The 19473-nt window shown below is 41.8% G+C and overlaps 1 protein-coding gene across 1 annotated transcript in view; it reads right to left on the minus strand.

Annotated features, from left to right (window-relative positions):
- DENND4A (DENN domain containing 4A) overlaps window positions 1–19473 on the minus strand; it is a 66345-nt gene that overhangs the window by 13977 nt on the left and 32895 nt on the right. The window contains exons 13-23 of the mRNA XM_081171353.1: window positions 19021–19166; window positions 17723–17856; window positions 16445–16580; window positions 10783–10989; window positions 9927–10055; window positions 9090–9234; window positions 7909–8025; window positions 6030–6179; window positions 4647–5740; window positions 3748–3961; window positions 2315–2409 (exon numbers count right to left, since the gene is read on the minus strand). Of these exons, the coding sequence (XP_081027479.1) occupies window positions 2315–2409; window positions 3748–3961; window positions 4647–5740; window positions 6030–6179; window positions 7909–8025; window positions 9090–9234; window positions 9927–10055; window positions 10783–10989; window positions 16445–16580; window positions 17723–17856; window positions 19021–19166 (2567 nt within the window). The remainder of the gene's footprint in view (window positions 1–2314; window positions 2410–3747; window positions 3962–4646; window positions 5741–6029; window positions 6180–7908; window positions 8026–9089; window positions 9235–9926; window positions 10056–10782; window positions 10990–16444; window positions 16581–17722; window positions 17857–19020; window positions 19167–19473) is intronic.

Consider the following 19473-nt stretch of genomic DNA (forward strand, 5'->3'; position numbering starts at 1 on the left):
CAGCAAGGCACGAAGATGTTCAATTCAAGGTACTCAGAGATCAGCAACCTAATCCACCATCAGCATATCCTCTTTCTGTTAGTGACCTTGTTTTAAGCCAGGGATGTGGAAGCTTCTGCCTTGCAAGGGCCTTTGGCCCAAGGGCGGGGGGAAAGGAATGAGCAGAGAAGTGAGGGCAAAGACACCTCTTGGCATGCTGTGAGCCAAATTCAGTTTGCCTCTGGGGACTTCAATTGGACAGGCAGGATGTTTTTCTCTCTCACACGGCTTGTTAATTCAAAGCAAAGAATGTTGGGCTGCATTCTCTTCAGCCGGCTGCATAATGGAACCACAAGTAGCAACACAGCCTGCTTCTCTGTTAATTAAAAAACAAAACAAAACCGACCCTGCTTGACCTCTCAGCATACAGAGACTTTTTGGGGAGTCTTTCAGTCTGGGGCTCCTGGGCAGAAACTCCATAAGAGACCCCAAGAAAAAGTTCACAGCGGGGGGGGGGGAGATGTTGGAATTCCACACCCCACAAGAGCCACAGGCCCATCTCTACAATGTATGGCTGCTAACTGAGCCTCACACCATTTTACACTATGTTCGGCTGCCCCTGAACACCACCACCACCACCACATTTCCTGTAAAGGATGCTAACAATTCAGCTAGGTATGCAAGACTTGTTTGACAAGGTGAGGTGCTGCGAAGATCTGAACAAGGTGCTGATGGTAGTGTAGGGATTGCTGCTGCTCAGGCAGCCTCCTAGGCAGGTCATATGCCAGGCTCAGGAATATTCTCCAGGAACCACTGTCACGGCAGACAGTGAAGTGTGAAGGTGAAAAGGAGTGTGGAACTTCCCTTCTCTATTGGTTTGGTTCATTCTTGAAAGGAAGAATAACACCAACCATTCACTTGCATCTTGCATGTACCATTTCTCTCTCTCTCTCTCTCTCTCTCTCTCTCTCTCTCTCTCTCTCTCTCACACACACACACACACACACACACACACACACACACCATAGGCACATGTAGACCCAGGTAGAGTGTTCTGTCTCTACCAGCACAAAGGAAGGAAGTAGGTCAAAGTGAGGGTGGGAAATGAGGAACAGCTGGGCTCTGTGCAAGCATTGTGTATGTGATGTCACATCAGTCAATAAAACACCCGCTGCTCACTCTCATTCCCTCTCCCTCATCCTTATCAATGCTAAATAACAGATACCAAGCCAAGATACAGTGGTACCTCGGGTTACATACGCTTCAGGTTACATACGCTTCAGGTTACATACTCTGCTAACCCAGAAATAGCGCTTCAGGATAAGAACAGAAATCGGGCTCTGACGGCGCAGCAGCAGCGGGAGGCCCCATTAGCTAAAGTGGTGCTTCAGGTTAAAAACAGTTTCAGGTTAAGAACGGACCTCCGGAACGAATTAAGTATTTAACCTGAGGTACCACTGCATGGAAGGAAAAAGAGGAAGAACCAATTTGTATATAGGGTTTTTAAATCTCCTAAATACTTGCCCATGGGCCAGATGAAACCAAGCAGCAGGCCAGATCTGGCCTGTGGGCTGTAGGTTCCCCACCTGTTTTAAACCCTTTGAGATTTAATTATCTAGTCCTGACCTTTCCAGAGCGCAATACGGAGTTCTCCAACATTCAGCCGATCCCCTTGAGGACACCCCTCCCTGTCACAAAAAATTAATTAGTTGCCTCAATGGAAGAAAAAGCAGCTATGAGGATTTTGCTGCACTGCGGTGTCAATAAATTAGCAGCTGAATCACTCTATTTTTAGAGCTGACAAATACATTTTAGATTGATTTGCTGGCTTCTTCTATCAACAGCTTATCAGTGGGTATCAACGATTGCTCATTTGGATAGTAATGAGGCTTTTGAAGGTTCATTTGAAAGAGTAATGAAGGTCCCCTTAGCAGTGACCGACAGAAAATCTTCCATTAATGTTAGAAAGCTACATTTCTGAACTGAAGGGTCACCTAGATTTTAGAAACTGCCCTAAAGTGATGGCCATTCCACAGGGCAAACTAGAAAGTAGATGAACCATCCTTTTCATCAGAACTAACACTAACTTAAGCAGGGAAATGTAAAGTAAAGATGAGTGGGGATAGAGCAGAGAGCTCTTTGATGAGGCAGGAGTCTCAGGAAATCAGATGTAGAACAAAAGACCTGGGTCCCATGGTCCCCTGTCTGTTTCTCGCCAGAAGGAGGAGACAATCTGTTATCTGGATACCTCCTCCACACCAAACTGAAAAAGCGAGTAACCTATCCTTTTTGCTAGTGTAGAACACAAGCTGTTTAAAAAGGGGAAATGCTGTACCTCCAGTGCGTAATTCTGGAACACGCTGGTGCTGCTTGTACTGCAAGATGATACCAGCTCTGATCTGCCAGGCAAAGGAAACTTTGAAAGAGAGCCTAAAAGGCAAATAGATACTTGTTACTGCAGAAGGAAATGTTAGACTGACCCACAATGGTCCTACATTGTCATGGAAAGTACAATTGTTGTAAACAGCTGTCATTTTTTATGAATAGAGGTATATAAGTATTTTATAAATAAAAATAAATAATAAAAACAGAAACACATTCTTAGAAATTGGAATATTACAAAAAAAAGCAGAAGAGAAGAGAATGACAGGAGAGGTGGTCATCCACAGAGAGACAATAAAAGTTATTGCAAATTAGACATGATGTGACATTAGTTGCATGAGTACACTGCTGTTGTTACTGTGCAAGTAATAGCTAGGGGAAATCTTGAGTAGCTTTTTGTGGATAAGTTTAATTTTCTCTCTCCCTACCACTATCTTGTGCTGTTGTTAAATAGAATTAAACTGTTATTATATGTTTTGAATTTTACGAGATTTTATTGATTTTGTTTTTTGCGATGTATATTTTTAATGGGAAATGCTTTGAGGCCTGCATGACATAAAGCAGTACACAGCAATTCTAAATAACTGTTGTTGACATCCGTCTCTCTCAGGAGACAATGAAGTGCACCTCCAGGGATGAAATCAAACCACTGCATTAGCTCCTCATGGCGCAACCCTGGGCAGCGTGTACAGAGATCCTGGACTGCCCAGATGGCAAGACCCCACTCTCAGCCTCACTGATGTAGTCCAAAGGAAAGCAGAGCAATACGTTTGGCACCAGCTTGGCTGAACGAGTTGCCGGGAGGAGGTGCACAAGGCGCCACCCAACCATCTTAGGGATTCCACTCTGGATCTGTGTAGGGTTTACTCCTTAACATTTTCTTCTCCTGAAGATATCCCATAAAGAAGCAGAGGTTTAGGATCAGATTTTTCCTTCGCCTAGAAGGGCTACCTTTCCAGGTTAACGAGCCCCATCTTTCCCTCACTTCCCTCCACAGCATGTGCAGAAACTGCCTTCTTGACCATTGGACCCACTATTGGTCTCATCCACCCAATCTGCCAGAGCCTGTCTTTGTATGCAGGGGAAGTCCCTAATCCACTGAGGCTATGAGACCCATCGGCTACCCTCACCTGGTTTAACTGGCGAGTTGAAGCCATTCCTGGGGTGTGGTCGCTGTCACATGCTGCCAGCTTCTAGGAGCCGCAGGTGACAGCTGAGTGCAGGGTGGGGACCAAAGGTGGACAAACTACCCTAGAAGGAGCATAATGTGTCCCTCACCAGAGGTACTACCCCTCCCCTAACACCCCATACACCTGTTACTAAAAAACTAAAATAAAATAAATAGGGTAAGAAAGGAAATTTGAGAAATTTAAGGAGAACTCTTACCGGACTGAGAAAAACGCTTTGATGTGCCACTATTCGAAGCTGAACTTTCAAGACTTGTCCTACTCAAGCCAATTCCCTTTAACACAGAGGAGGCGTTCTCTTGAGGAGAGGAGTTGCTTTCAAGATCATTGCAGATGTCCTCATCAGTCAGGGAGGCAGTTTCTGAATCAAGGGCCCCAAGGGATGAAATGCTTGCTCGGTCTGAGTTTTGATCCTGAAAACAAGAATAGGAATGTTTTCTGTGCTTAAAGGTCTCATAGAAAGTATCTGGAAGAAACACCACCATCAATACCAACAGAACCAAGCTGGATCTTCTTCTAGAATAACTGCTTTGAACATCCAAGTTGACTTCTATTAACTGGTAGTGAAAAGCTGAGTGCCAAGCAACCTGACTCATGTACATAGTTAACAAATGAAGACTAAATATCTCCTGCAATAGTTATCATATAGATGCCACTTTCAATGTCTCATCACATTCCAAAATTTATTGGCTGGTGGAGAGAAAAATTCTTTTCCTTTTTCAGGATGAAAAATTTGATCAACAACAATTTACTTGTCCCTACAGTGCAAGAAGACAGAGGGCCCTATCTATTTATTTTGCAACCATTTTCCTTCTCTGTGTTTGACATAACTATTATTTTCTTTCCTCTTGGAGTCTCCCAGAGGAAAGCCAGGTCTGTCAGTCTCAGCGTGATTTACATACACCTGGCTCTCAAATCACAGGATTTGTATGCATACCCAAATCTTTGCTGAAAACATTTTTATCATCTTCAGTGACAGGGAAAGTTTCTCACACACCTGCACTGCACAAAAGAGCTGTACACCACAGTTTGAGAACTGCTGTACTACAAGAGCTATTTTGGCTCCCCTCGCACCCAGCAATGTTTTAAGATGCTTACCTTTGCTGATGCCGCATACGTAGTAAACTTTGAGTACCACTTGCTGGCCTTCTCAGCAACCCCCTTCCCTGCAGAAAACATGCTGGTCTTTAGAACGTCAAAGGTAGGTGTTAGCAGTGTATCCAAGTTGAATGCAGTTGGAGAGGCAAGAGCTATTGCGCCAGCTGTATCCTGAGATTGTCCCCTGGACAGACTATGGGGAGAAAATACTGGAGAGGACCAAAGTCTGTCCCTTCCCCTTTCTTCATTTTTTATGTGGTAGCTTTTGGATTTGGTAAGGCTCGCCGGTCTGGGTGAGTTTGGAGGAAGGCTAGATCTCCGGCATGGCTGAGCCAACGTTGGACTCTTTTTGTTGGTGTTCTTGTCACTGTAGGCTTTTTGCAAATCTATGCTTGGCGTACGGCTTGTTAAGGGGCTGCTCATATTGTTCATATACATTTCTATTTCTTCAGCTAAATCTCGCCTTGCAGATGGGGTTGAGGCACTTCTGTCCTCATCGTCATCCTCTTCCTCTTTCTGTTGTTCTGTCTCAGCAGCCAGCAAGGAAAGTGGATCAAATCCCATCTCAACACCAGTTTTCTCAACAAGCTTTACTGGAAAGCTGATGGCTCGCTGAATCCTCTTTGGCCTTTTATGTAACAGCTTCACAGTCTTCACTGAGAAAGCTTCATTATCCAAATCTTCCAAATCAAATATGACAGGAGACTCTGTTTTGTCCACAAAACGGTCCTCATAGGGAGCATCCTCATCACTGGATTCTTTCTCCAAGTTACCTCTCTTACTGGGTCCCAAGGAAGACTGTCTGATGTTGAGAGTGTTAGGCCTTTTTCTCTTCTCAAACACTTTGGAAAGAATTTTTGCATCCACTCCTAGTTTTTCAACAATTTGTTCTGGACTTGCCTCCTGGTTAATATGGTTTTTCATGAGTTCTATCAAAGCATCTCCACTCAGATTACGGTTCCTGTTTCTCCAAACTATCCGTTTCTGATCCAATTCAGCGGCATTTAAGTGCCTATTTCTTAAGCTTTCAACTTTAGTAACTCTTGTTTTGTTGATATCCTCAAAGCAAGAGAATAACAATCCTGCAGAGCTTTCTGCGAGGGGGAAACACACACAAATCCAGGGAAGTGGGGTTACTTTAGTCACAAAGCAAAGCAGTGAAGAAATTGCCATAAAACCTTAGACATCTCTAACATGCGTAGGAGTTTTATGATAGGATGGGGACCCTTATGTACTACCATATTAATAGGGAATCCTGTTAACAGTCCTGGGGGAAAAATATATAGCCCTCTTATGAATGAATGTATGCAATGGGATTGTTGTCTCACAGAAAATAAATGAGTCAAAACCATCAATTCATAAGAATCAACTCCACCAGCTTACCTCTGCCGATCTCTCCTGCTGTATCTGCTACTTTGCCAATTTTATCATTCAGGCGAACAATCCTTGACGCAGGCTTAGCTCTATTCGAATTTTGATAATTTAATGAAGGAAGGCAGTCACCACTTCCCTTTCCACTTTCTACTTCAGATACTGTATACACAGACAATAGACATATACCACTTCTTAATATTTGAGCTTGCTCTTAGTAAATTCTAGAAAAATACATGCATTAACCATAAGCCATTTCCCCATGTTGTTAGGTATTCAAAAGTCAAACTAGCATGCCATGCAGACTCCCTCACACTTCTTTACTGCTCGCAGGGCAGGCTGGTTTACATATATTACATGTTTCCATATAATACTGTGCATGTGTGCAGATGCTAGCATTATCAACAAGGGAACATGGCAGCTGAAACCTGAGCAGCAGAATCTCTTAGCAGTAAGTAAACATGACAAGTGATTGCCCTATAGTGCAGGGAGGAGGGCAGTGACAGGAGGCAATATTGCTTATGTGCTTATTCCCAGCTTAGACTGGTTCTCCAGCTACAGCCATTCCTGGATTGGGATAGCCTCAGTTACCCATACTCTGGTGGCCTCCCACTTGGACTACTGTAATGTGATCTATGTGAGGCTGCCCTTGAAGATAGTCCTGAGGCTGCAGCTAATACAGAAAGCAGCTGCTAGGTTAATAAGTGGGGCAACCTAATGGGACTAGGTGTCACAGGTACTTAAGACACAACACTGGCTGTCAATGAGCTATTTGGCCCAATTCAAGGTATTAGTATTAACACCCAAAGCCCTAAGTGGCATTGAACTCAAGTAGCAAAATAGTGCCAAGGGGACTTCCCAGTTGGCAGTGATGTGTGACAGTGTCGTCTCGGTGGGGCTTTCCCATCTGTGGAAGGCCCTCCCTAGAGAGGTGCTTCAATCTCCCTTACTATTAACTTTGAGGAGAAATTCTAAAACATTCCTGTTTACCCAGGCATTGGATGGCTGAAAATCCTGGGCTGTGGCAACCCTGAAATTATTAGTCAGAGAGGAGGTGATAGCTTTTAGGAGTTCTAACTGTTGTTAGAGGTTGATCTTAACTGGATTTAGAAGTTTTAATTGCATTGCTTTTGCACTGTTATGTTTGCTGCCCTGGGCTCCTTTGGAGGAAAGTGCTGGGTATAAATTTTAATAATAATAAACAGCACCACCACACAATTTAACATTGATTTAGAAATGTGCACACACACACATCCCTGTAAAAATCTAGGTTCTTTGATCCGTTATGCAACTGAGTTACAAAGTCTTCACGCTCTTCCCAGAAGCACACAAAATCTGTACTTTTCACCAGAGGCAAGAATCCAAGTTTTTCATGTCTGTTTTAAGACTCGTAATGGATTAAAATCCCCTGTAGGCATAACCATCTTTTCAAACCTCTTAAATTCAAATGTGCATAAATTCACTTTATGAAACCATAGAGGTTGTTATAGTTCTACATCATATGCATTTGCTCCAGTGAGCATTCAGCCAATAATAAAAAGGGCTGAGAGAATAATGATGAAGAAAGAAGACTCTTTCTTACTGACTCTCTTCCTTGTCTTTGCATTTGCCCAGCAGTGCTTGTGGAAGGTATTCATTATAATTTTATGTATTGCATTTTAGTGCATTGATAAACCAAGGCACCCAAGGGGGCTAACAATTAAAAATACTGACACCAAAAGGTGGGGCTGCCTCAACAGTTCTCCCAAGCTGTTGGCAGTCTATGACGCAACATGACACAGAAATACAACAGTAAAGGGATATTCAAAAGAGAGGCAGTGCATAAAAGTTGGAATCAAAACAAAGGAACAGAATTCAGGCAACATGACAAGTATCAATATTTGATACTTACAAGAACTAGAGTCACTCTCTTTCTTCTCTTCCTTTTGCTCACCATTCCTCTGAGCAGTGGCTTTCCCTTGTTTAGCTGCTGCTTTCGATAGCCTGTATAACAGATCTGAATGTTCCCCTATCATAATAAAAAGGATAAAAAATTAACAATACATTTTTTATGTTAAACAGAATGCCAAGCAGAAATGGAATAATGGGATGCTGTTGCGATGAAATACATATAAAGGTGATATTGTTTGTAAAAGTGACCATTTGTTTGAATGAGGAAACTCAGCAGTAGAACATTTCCAGAAACTTGGGGGACTTTTTGGTGACTAAAGACTGTCCTCAGTTAATAGGGCTGTTCTGCTTTTAGAGACTGCCTGTATTTTTTGCATGACACTGATTATTAGAAAGAAGACCCTTGGTTCCAGAGCCTGTCTGGCTGCAGTTAGGAAGGATGTACAAAGCTGTTTGTGAGAAAAGGGATTTTTGCCCCTCTGAATTATGAAATTCAATAAGAGCAATGCTTTGGGGGGGGGGGGCCAGGGGGCGGACTCAAGCACTGAGTAAGACTATCTTACCAGATGAATCTAGACGACAGCCAGTAACTTAATCTCTGCCAAAATGTCAGTCTAGAATTTATGTATTATGGACCACTGTGACTTCTACAGGGAAGAGGCATGGTTCAGTGGGTGAGGATCTTCTTTGCACGCTGAAGGTCCTGGGTTTGGTCCCCTGCGCCATCTCCAAGCAGAGCTGAGAATGTTCCCTGTCTGAAACCATGGAGAGTTGCTACTGGTCTGTGATTAGTGCTGACCTCAATGGACCAATGCAGCTTCCTATATGTCTAATATTTTGAGGAGTAAGATAACAGTGCGATAAATCTTTAAACATTTGTTCCCCACAGTTTTTCCAGAGAGACCCAGGATTCTGACCATTTCTCTTCCTCATTGTGTCATGTAGCTCATCACATTTTCAAGAGGTACACGCAGCAGAATGTGCTACATAGCTGAGGTCCTATCATTCATGTGAGACTGGATAAGACATCCCTGGTCTTTGTGTCATCCATTACAGCAATTACAACACTGAATAGAATATGCTGCATAAATTAAGACTGATTTTGAAAACTGGGCATTTCTACCTATTGAAAGCAGTTACATTTGCAGAGCTACAAACCAAAAGATGCATAAAAACTCCTACCAGAAAGAACTTTGTGGATGCCATTTGCAGGTTGCTTCCTTAGAACTCTTTTAAACTGAGCTATTCCTAAGACAACATTTCTTATCTTTGTCCACAGAAAATAGCCACTTCGATTGCTTGACGGCCAAGTACTTTCCAAAACAGCCTGTAATAACAGTAAAGGAAATTGTTTAAATCACACAACCTAAGGCTCTTGGAGTAGTACACTTTCAGTTATCCCATTCTATATTAAAGCAATCCAGTGATCAACCTGTTCCAAAAATATCATTGCTAAATAGGATTTTGAGACCTAGGTTTCCCTGGTCTCATTCTGGGCAAGACCACCTGCACTATACATTTAAATCAGTATTGTGTCACTTTAAATAGTCACAGCTTCCTCCTAAGAATCCTGGAAACCATAGTTTGTTAAGAATGCTGAGAATTATTAGGTGACCTCCATTTCCCTCATGGAGCTACCATTTTCCAAGTTTCCTGGGAAGAGACATTTTGATTGTTAAACCACTCTGAGAACTGTGTTAAAAACAGAGAACAGATGGATAAAAATCCAAACCATGTATGCAGTCATGCATACATATACTCAGCACTTTTTCCCTAAAGAAATGTTTAGGGGTACTCTCATTGTCCTACTCATATTGAAATACTGCCCCTCAATGAGGCCAAACTTAGATTCACAAAATGTTTAGGGCTGGGCATCCCCCTGAGTCCCCCCAGAAAAAAAGCAGTGCATATACTATGGTTTGCTGAAATCAGACATTGGCCAATTGATTATTATCTTTACAAAGAATTATTTTTCCAGTACTAAAATGCAAGGCTTTCAAATAATTAACAAATATTTACCCTATTATAATAACCATATGTAATGGCATTGGGGTCAACTCCGGCTTTTTTCATTTCAAAAAGGACTCTCACTGCTAGCACAGGCTGGCCATATTGTCCACATAACTGCATCAACACCCGGTAACATACCTGGAAAAAAACAAGATTCTCCTTGTCAGATAAAATAAAATAATAATAATAATAATAATAATAATAATAATAATAATAATGCATTATTTATATGCTGCCCATCTGACTGGGTTGTCCCAGCCACTCTGGGCGGCTGCCAACAAAAAATAATAAAAGCACAATACAAATTCATTCTCAAGAAACTGGCCAACTTAGGGCCATCATCATATTTCAGAAAGGACGTCCATTTATGTCAGGATCCCATCTAACCTAGACACTGGAGAGACCTCTTCAAAGGAAAAGGCTTGGGGCCTCATAGAGAACCCTAAAAACCTGGAGGAATTTGCAGCAGTGCAGAGGTGGCCAGAAGAGATCCATATTAGGGATTCCTGGGCTCCCACAAGAACCCCTCCAACCCCATTCTGAGCCTTTCCTTCATCCCCAACTCTCCCCCACCATCCCACAGGCCTTGGAAGCAAAGGTGACACCAGATTCAAGAGAAAGTTCAGAGTTGCTAGAAAAGCACCTGTTTCACTGCCAGACAGCTGTATTGTGAAGAATCTACTTGGGAGGCAAGCTGCAAGCAATAACCCAGCAGAGGTCCAGGAAGATGAAATACTGGTGGTGACTATAAATCATATTTCTGCCCCTTTTGAACTCATCAAGTCACCAGCTCCAGAACTCCCTAGCACAGCTCCTGAATCGAAGCTCCAGTTTCCACACCAGGTACTAGACGTAGGCAATTTACCTCGTCAGGTGGATCAATCTTTTTCGAGTGCATTTTCCGCAGCACATCATAGGCCGTCCTCAAAGCCCTCACTTTGGAATGGCACACCTTGACATAGGCAGGAAGGCAGATAAACCAGAGGCCATAGCAGTGGCGCAGCAAGCACCTAGACCACATCTGAGGGATGGAGGAATACCTCTTGGCTATCTTGTGGGCCGACTTGATTTCCTGCAAAGACACATTGAAAATATTGTATTTTATGTATGTTACACTTTTTAAATCCTCTTCACATTCACAGAAGGGAGATAAGCATGAGGCAGATCCTCACTTGAATTATTTTAGTAACAGCTCTGCAACTATTGACTGCTGCACACTCTTCCCTGGAGGCCACTGAATTGTGGAACAAATTCAGTTGGTCTGCGAGACTCAGTGGTTGTCTGGCAATACAAACAACTAGCATCTTTTCCTGTGGTCACAGAGAGCCTCAGGACCAATTTAGATGATACACAAGGGATCTGTGATCAGGTCTCCCAGTGTTTTCTTCTAAGATTAATACAGCTGCTAGGGGGAGGTGAGTGCAAATTGGATCAGGACTATAGTGCTAGGGAAGTGGGTTTATATTTATTACTCACTTTCTTCAGAAAAGGGAACTTAAAGCCACTTATAAAAAAATATCAAAAACAAGCATAAAAAGAAAAAAAAACCCAACATTTCAACAACAACAACAACAACAACAAATCCGTTTATTGTGAGGACCATGCCTGTACACAAACATCAACACAACAATAGTTAAAAATATTAAAATTCATTAGATACTATGCCAACAAAACCTTCATCCCACAAAATAGAAAGAGAGGAAAAACAAGCAACGAGTTAAACAGACGATGAAGGGGTCTTTACATTGTCATCCATAAATCTTTCCCTGGCTTTCATGGCCTTCATCACAAAAACCGCTACCACATGGGTAATACGTGGGTTTGCATCAACTAACAAAAATTTTACTCTATCTTCAGGATTGGTTATAGAGTCGGGTATAATTTGCAGCAATGCGTCTCTAAAGCCCGAATAGATGGGGCAATAGAGGAGGTAATGTGTAAGATCCTCTTTAATTTTCATAAGGCAAGGGCATAAACGATGTTCTACTGGGGTTTTTGTGAATCTACCGGTCAGATATGCAGTTGGCAATGTTTGAAACCGTGCCATAGTGAAAGCTCTCCGAAGGGTGGGATCAGTGATCTCCGCCAAGTAGTTGGCACAGATTTTAACTGCTTTTACTCGGGGAAACCAGTAGGAAAACCCAGAGTTCTTTATCTTTGTGGAGTCCAAGAAGGCGTCTTTTTCAAAGATCCATTCCCGAACTTTATCTGGGCTCCACAATTTGAGGGTATTAAACTCAGGTAGATTGTATCTGGATAGGATATCTAGTAGGTTTTTACGCCAAGTAGTATTATTTTGTAATGATACAAAGGCTTGTTTAGCCAGTAAGGTGTTCGGGGCATCTGCGAGGTTGGTGAAAAAACGCAGGAATCTTAAGTGGGCCCTGGCAGACACAGAAGGTAATCCTACTTCCACTCTTAGGAGAGCTGCCGGAGTACTCTGAGGGAGGCCTAGAATTCTTCTGAGGTAAAAATTTTGGAAGATTTCAAGCCGTTCTAACAGCTTCTGATTCCATCCCCAGAGTTCTACTCCATACAACATCTGGGGAATCACTTTTCCAACAAAAGCTTTTAGTGCCGGGATCACCAGTTGCCCTCCCCTCGAATAAAAAAAGCTGAGCAGAGCACCGATTGTCCTACGTGTTAGAAGGGCTACAGTCTTGAAGTGGGCAAGCCAGCTAGATGTAGCTTGGAAAGTGATACCAAGATATTTAAAAAAAAGACACTGTTCAATTTTGTGTTCATCTAAAGACCATCTAAATGTGTGGCGAGCTCTAGTAAATACCACAATTTTTGTTTTGTCATAATTGATCTTTAGAGAGTTTTGGGAACAATAAGCTGCGAGCCCCTCCAGCATGCTGTGTAGGCCCCTTCGAGTGAGTGCCATGACAGCCATGTCATCCGCATATAGCAATATATTCAGGTGTTTGCCTTCCAGGGCAGGAGCTGATGACTTATACTTTGCCATATGTTGAACAATGTCGTTTATATAGAAATTAAAGAGGAACGGCGCTAACAAACAGCCCTGTTTAACCCCTTTCCCCAGTGGCAGTGGGTCAGTATAGTTGCCTGACATCCCAGTTCTAATTTTAACTGTGGTGTCTGAATGTAACTCTCTAAGTATTTTGAGAAGTCGTCTATCAATATCTGTTTCATATAGTTTTTGCCATAATTTGTCCCTACAGATTGAATCAAAAGTGGATGTGAGATCTACAAAAGCCACAAAAAGTTTGTTCTTATGTACCTTTGTATACTTATCTATCATTGTCTGTAGTACCAAACAATGGCCTGTTGTACTATGGCCCTTTCTAAACCCTGCCTGTTCCGGGTTAAACAAGTTAGAGTGGTCAGCCCAGTCAACCAGTTTATTTAGCAGGTAGCGGGTATAAAGTTTATACACAATGTCCAGGAGACTTATGGGGCGATAGTTTGAGGGGTCTTGGGGGTCTCCCTTCTTATAGATGGGGGCTACCAGGCTCAGTTTCCAGTTTTCTGGGATTTTGCATGTATCATTTATTACCGTAAAAAGTTGGGCCAAAATAGCAGCCCACCACTGGGCATTTAGTTTAAACCCCAACATTAATGTATTTAAAAGAGCAAATCTAACTCAGCCCCGCTCGACTAAATGACAAGCAGAAAATTGAATCCAAAAGCCTAGCAGAACAAGAACATTTTGGCTTGGCACCTAAAAACAGACGATGGTGCCAGGTGTGCCTACCTGGGGAGAGCATCCCAAAAAGTGGAGCCACCACTGATATGCCAATCAGTCTGTGGTGGCTAATTTTTTTATTAAAAAAAACTATGTCAGATAATCGAGCCACGAATCTTCTGTTTCATCAAGCCTGACCCTCAACTCTGGTCTTCAGTCTTCAGACTGAAGACAAGCTATTATTGGCCTATGCTGGCTCAATCGCTCACCAAACTTGTGGGTTTCCTGAAAGAAGGTGTTCAGTACTATGTTTTACTTTGGCTTCTGCAGCCTGCTTATCTCCTGATGTGCAGGATTTGGTGGCCTAATTCAGCAAAGGCTATGCCTGGTTGGTGAGCTCTGACACCCTCATTAATTCCACTGTTGCTTCATTTCTAAAATCAGAAAACTGGTGTTTCTAGTTCATAACTGAGAAGACACAAGGATGACTAATACACTTAATTTGTTTGAAATGCAAACTATTATCTAGTGAAATCATTTGAGGGTGACAGCATGCCAGCATCACCGCAATAGAACATACATATTTATCTGAAATGCAACAGTACGTGGAGTGCATTAGAGGGGAAAATAATCTCCTTAAATGGTCGCTCAAACCACAAGACAGATAGATAGATAATAGAAGTCAAGGTGTCGTTATCTGAATGTTGAACAAGAGCAGCACAGTAGAAAAATAATTACTGGGATAACTCGGTCATTACCCTTGCTGTACAACCAGCAGGTGCTCAAAAGAATTTTCATTAGTTAAAGCATGAGTTGGGCATATCACTGTATTTTTACATGCCAAACAGCGCTCACAAGAACAAGAGGCAAACAAGGTTAAGTGACTTAACTATCCAAATTAGATATTAAACCTGTTTCCAGCAGGCTGCAGACACCAATAACAAAGAAGATACCTCCCATACAAGGAAGAAGCCCATGATTATCTGCTTCACAGTTCTTATTTATTTATATACTTATTTATTTATATACTGCCATCTCATAAAACATTGCAAAGGGTGTATAGCAATATATGTATAAAATAAAACTTTACAAACAGTACAAACTACTATCTCAATGTGATTTACAGTACACATAAAATAGATGAAAACAGTTCAAAGCAATTTAAAACAAGACTAGACAGTTAGAAAATAATTAATTGATAGATTGACAAATGCTTCAAATACCATAACTGTGGTTCGCTGCTAGTAATAGTGACTAAATAAAACCAGCAAGGAAGGTGAGGAGCAAAAGAAAATGGAAAAACATTGTTCAGAAGGACAGAGGAAGGTTATCTGAGAAAAAGATACAAACTGTGAAGGAAATGTTGTTTTAAAAGTGGTTTATTATGCCTAATTCTACCCACAAGCACTTCTGTGCAACAGCTGCTGTGGATAGCAGAGGGAAAGAAAAAGGAAATGTGAGATTAAATTATAGCATGGAGTCCCTAGGGAGGCTGAGATTCTCGTTACAATTCAGTAGAGGCACTCAAACTAAGTTCATATCATTGACAAGCAGAGGTTTATAGAGCACCCAAAAGCTGGAATAAATTATTCCCGTATAACACACAAATGTGCATTTCTGGATTGCCACAAGGCTGCCACTCCTTTTACTTCTTTTTCTTTTCAAAAGCCCATTGCTATGAGAATACATCCCATAACATACCCAATTTTACACAATGACTGCACTTATTTTCATTATAGTGGCTTTGCTGGGATGTCTGCCTCTTTAACTCTTCAAAGCAAACAGTTTACAAAGCACTTTAACTTGCTGTGGCGTTTGCCTCCTAGGATGGGTCAAGGAAAAGGTTAAAATGGGTGTGATGTGATTGGCCAGTGAGAATGCAACTCCCAACTGACAAACCTCAACTCCCAACTCCCAACCTCAACTGACTTTCAAAACCTCCCACTCTATCTTTTACTCCCCCCTTGCATTCTCACTGGCCAATCACATCACACCCATTTTAACCCTTTCCTTGACCCATCCTAGGAGGCAAACGCCACACTTTCTCTTTAAATTTCCTGAGTTTTTCTCAAAAGCAGCTTACGAGGAAGTATGGGGAAGCTGCTGTTTAAGAGATAATCTAGTTCAAAGTCCCAAAGGGCACAAGCTTGTTACATATGTGACCCAGCTTGTTGGGTTGGGAGAGAGGAAGAGGTTGTGCATAAGAACGTAAGAAGAGCCCAGATGGAGCAGGCCAAAAGCCCATCTTGTCCTGTTCTTACAGTGGTCAACCAGATACCTCTGGGAAGCCCACAAGCCAAACCTCAGCCCAACATCAGACTGGGTGGTTATCCCAATATGATGTTGGACTCCAACTGCCATTGTCCCTTGCCAGCAGGGCCAGCAGTCAGGGATGATGGGAGTTGTGTTCCAGCAGCATCTGGGGACCCTGTCCCTGCCTCCCAAGGCTAATAAAGGCTGATCTAAAAAGTAAAGTAACATTACCGTAAAAATAAAAAAAAATTGTTCTTTCACATTTAATACTATACTGGAATGCATTTCTTTTAGGTAAATTATACACTGAACTATGTGTAGGTATTCAATAACTCTTGCTGCAGCCTGTTCCAAACCACATAACTTTTGTTATGTGTTTTATATTGTAATTTTATGTTGTGATCCACCCTGAGATCTATGGATGAATGGGAGTATACAAATTTAATAAGTGAGAATGAATGAATTAACTGCGCTCTCTCAACTGTCCATGGCAGCCAGCAGCAATTTGCTGTAACTCGCCCCAAGTTTGAAGAGACTGTAAAAAGCACTGCAGCAAACTCCTTGGGAGAAACAGTGAAACCAGGATACACAGAACACCGAAGGGTGCCGCATGCTTACTAAGTACCTGTTTTGTTCTCCTGAACATTGGCAACGGGCTGTTGGGACTGCTGGCTTTTGAAGACAATCTGCTGTTCTGTCTTGTCAGGAGTGCCTTAGGCCGTTCAAACAGATCTTGCTGCAGCACAGGAAATCCACTATAACTGAAAAAGAAGGGAGACACCATCTTATTTTATTTACTTATGCCCCAACACCATACAGAGGGCTTTGGGACATGATGCTGCTTTGACTACAACTGATATTTTCGTGGGCTACAGTTTTATTATAGGAGTAAAAAATTGAATAGAGAACACACAAGCTTGCTGTACTTTCTTTGTTTTTTCAAGTAAAAACCCTGACCGGGGGTGGGGGGCAGAAAGAAAAAGACATCCTTCAAGCATTTATTTACTGAGCGGAATCAGCATATGGTTCAGTAACTGACCATATTTGGCCCTCTGACAATTGCTGTCCATCTTCATAATTGAGACAACTAAGAGATGAGGAGGAATGAATGGAGGGACTTACAAAGTTGCCTGGTACTGAGTCTAGGCTATGGTCATTACTCTTACTGGCTGTGGGTCTCTGGGGAGTGTGTGTCTTAGGCAGAGCAGGATCCTTCCAGTCATGTATTGCCTGGTCCTTGGAGATAGAACCTTCTGCACACAAAGCATGTGCTCTGCCACCAAACTATGAAATTGCCGTGAAAAATGGACTAAATGACAGGTTAACTTGGGCCCCCTCTTCTTTGTATGACCCTTCAGTAAAACTCTTTCCTGAGCAGAGATCTATATGCTCACTTAAGGCTGAGTATTTAAGTAAGGATTTTTATTTTTTTTAGTGTGCTATTCAATTAGAGTGACAACTTCATTAGTATTGACTGCATTTATGCCATGAACATCTGAAAAGCTTATTTAGTTTCTAACGAACAAAGAAAGAGCAGAAGCCCATAAAAATCAATACTGACCTGCAAACTCATTTGAAAAAGAAAATTAGATTGCTGGATTTTTTTAAAAAAGACTTTCAGGAAGACCAAAACAAACAAACAAACCCACCCACCAACCACCAATTGGTGGTTGTCAAAATAAGCAAAGGTCTGGTGTTCAAATCTGGGGAGTGGATGGTGGGTGAGATACACACACACACACACACACACACACACACACACACACACACACACATTGTTTAGGCCAGGTATAGCTATTACCCTCTACTGGTACAGCAGGTTTGACACATAAAATACTTTGCAGCCAGCACAACTTAGGGACCAGCATTTTGCCAGGATTCTTGCCACATTCCAAAGGGTTACCTGTACTGTGATGGAACTTCTTCTCCATTGGGAAGGTGGGGGATCTCTGGGGGAGTTATGAAAACCGTGTGCTCACTCTTGTATGATTCATCCAGTTCTATAAGCCGCGTGTCACCCGTCCTATCCATATCTACCTGCATAAAATAGTTTTAAAATGCATTTTATCTCAAGTACAACATATGCTCACATTTTGGAAGCAGGGTATTGTTCATACAATGGTGTGTAGAAAAAACAGTTGCCAATGATACAGTAACATTAGGGTTTTTACAGTCAAGTGGAATGAAATTTTTATGAAACATTTAGATAATGTTTCCTGTGTTTTACTGTCATTATTTGCAATTCCCCCACCTTCGGTCTCCAATCTCTTTAAAAAAAGAAAAAGGAAAGAAAAAGGCTGCATCTTGGACTTCCTTTGAAGAAATTTAGCAATTCACTATAAAGATGAGAGGGTTGTTTTCCACATACTGCTTTCAAAGGCTTTGTTGGTCTCAAGTCATATCCCTTTCATAGAATATTGTCATGCCTTGTTTATCTTGAAAGTGATTCCAGCAGTCAGCTTCTCACAAAAAGTGATATTTTTCAGCTGCTCATTTTATGCTATATGGACTAGCTTGGTTAAGCATGTTTCAGTGTGAGTGTGTGTTTATGTAATAAATACATTGTCATGGCACACAATGAACATACTTAACCAAGCTAGTCCTGTTTCCTTGCTCTGCATAGGAAAACCACTGCTCCCTTTGTAAAAAGCCAATTTCCTCACAGGATCCTATGTCAGGGAAGGCTGCCAATTGCCGAGCTCACCCCACCCCCCTTCTTGCAGCAGAATTGTCTATAATCAATAAAATGGCACTGGCCATCTTTCTAGCATATGGCAGGAAAGAAATGGCCAATTTCCATAGTTGCTGACTTTCTCTCAGGTGTGTGACATGCACTTTATGTTGCAACAATTAAGTCAAGGGTACACCTGCAAAAAAGCAAAAGCCACCATCTTCAGAACGTTTTGCAGTTTTCAGAAATTTTAGGGGCACATTAATGCCAGACTGAGTGTCAGCTGTGAAGATGTCAACTATATGGACACTGACAGATTTAATAAACTCTTTGGTATCAGAGCCAATTAGATCAGTCTTTGCCAACATTGTGCTCTCCAAATGCTGCTGATCAACAACTCCCATCAGCAACAGTGGGCAGTGTGGGGCCATGAGAGCCACTCTAAATTACCTAGAGTTGCCAAATCCTATGTTAGCAGTGTGTGTGTTGTCAGACATGGTTCAATGGAGAAGTATGTCAGCCACACTTACTTTATTTACACAGTCATCAAAAAATGCAAGACTTGCATCTTTATCACTGACAAAGGAGCATTCTTCAATGAAGCGAATGAACATTTGTGTCTTGGTCATCATAGTGTAAAACTTCTGATGTGAACGGTCACGGCTTTTTAAGAACCCTATAAAGTTAAAACAAAAACCCAACATTTGATGTTATAAACGTGGTTGGCAGGGAAAGCAAAGAACATATACTCCACTAAGAAAAGGAAATTAAACAAACATTCCATATGGGGTCCCTGCTACCATCATCCGGAGCTACAAAAGTGCAAGAAAGTCTGAATGTCATGTTGAAAAACCTCCAAAAACTAGACACTGAATTTAGCCTAAAGCTTAAGTACTTAAGCCTAGGTGAAACCATGGTAGGAATTCCAAGGGATGTTAAATGAACTGCAGGAAGATACTGAAATACTGCCTGGGCCTAAAACA

The sequence above is a fragment of the Podarcis bocagei genome (assembly GCF_964188305.1).
Source record: "Podarcis bocagei genome assembly, chromosome: 14".
NCBI lineage: Eukaryota > Metazoa > Chordata > Lepidosauria > Squamata > Lacertidae > Podarcis > Podarcis bocagei.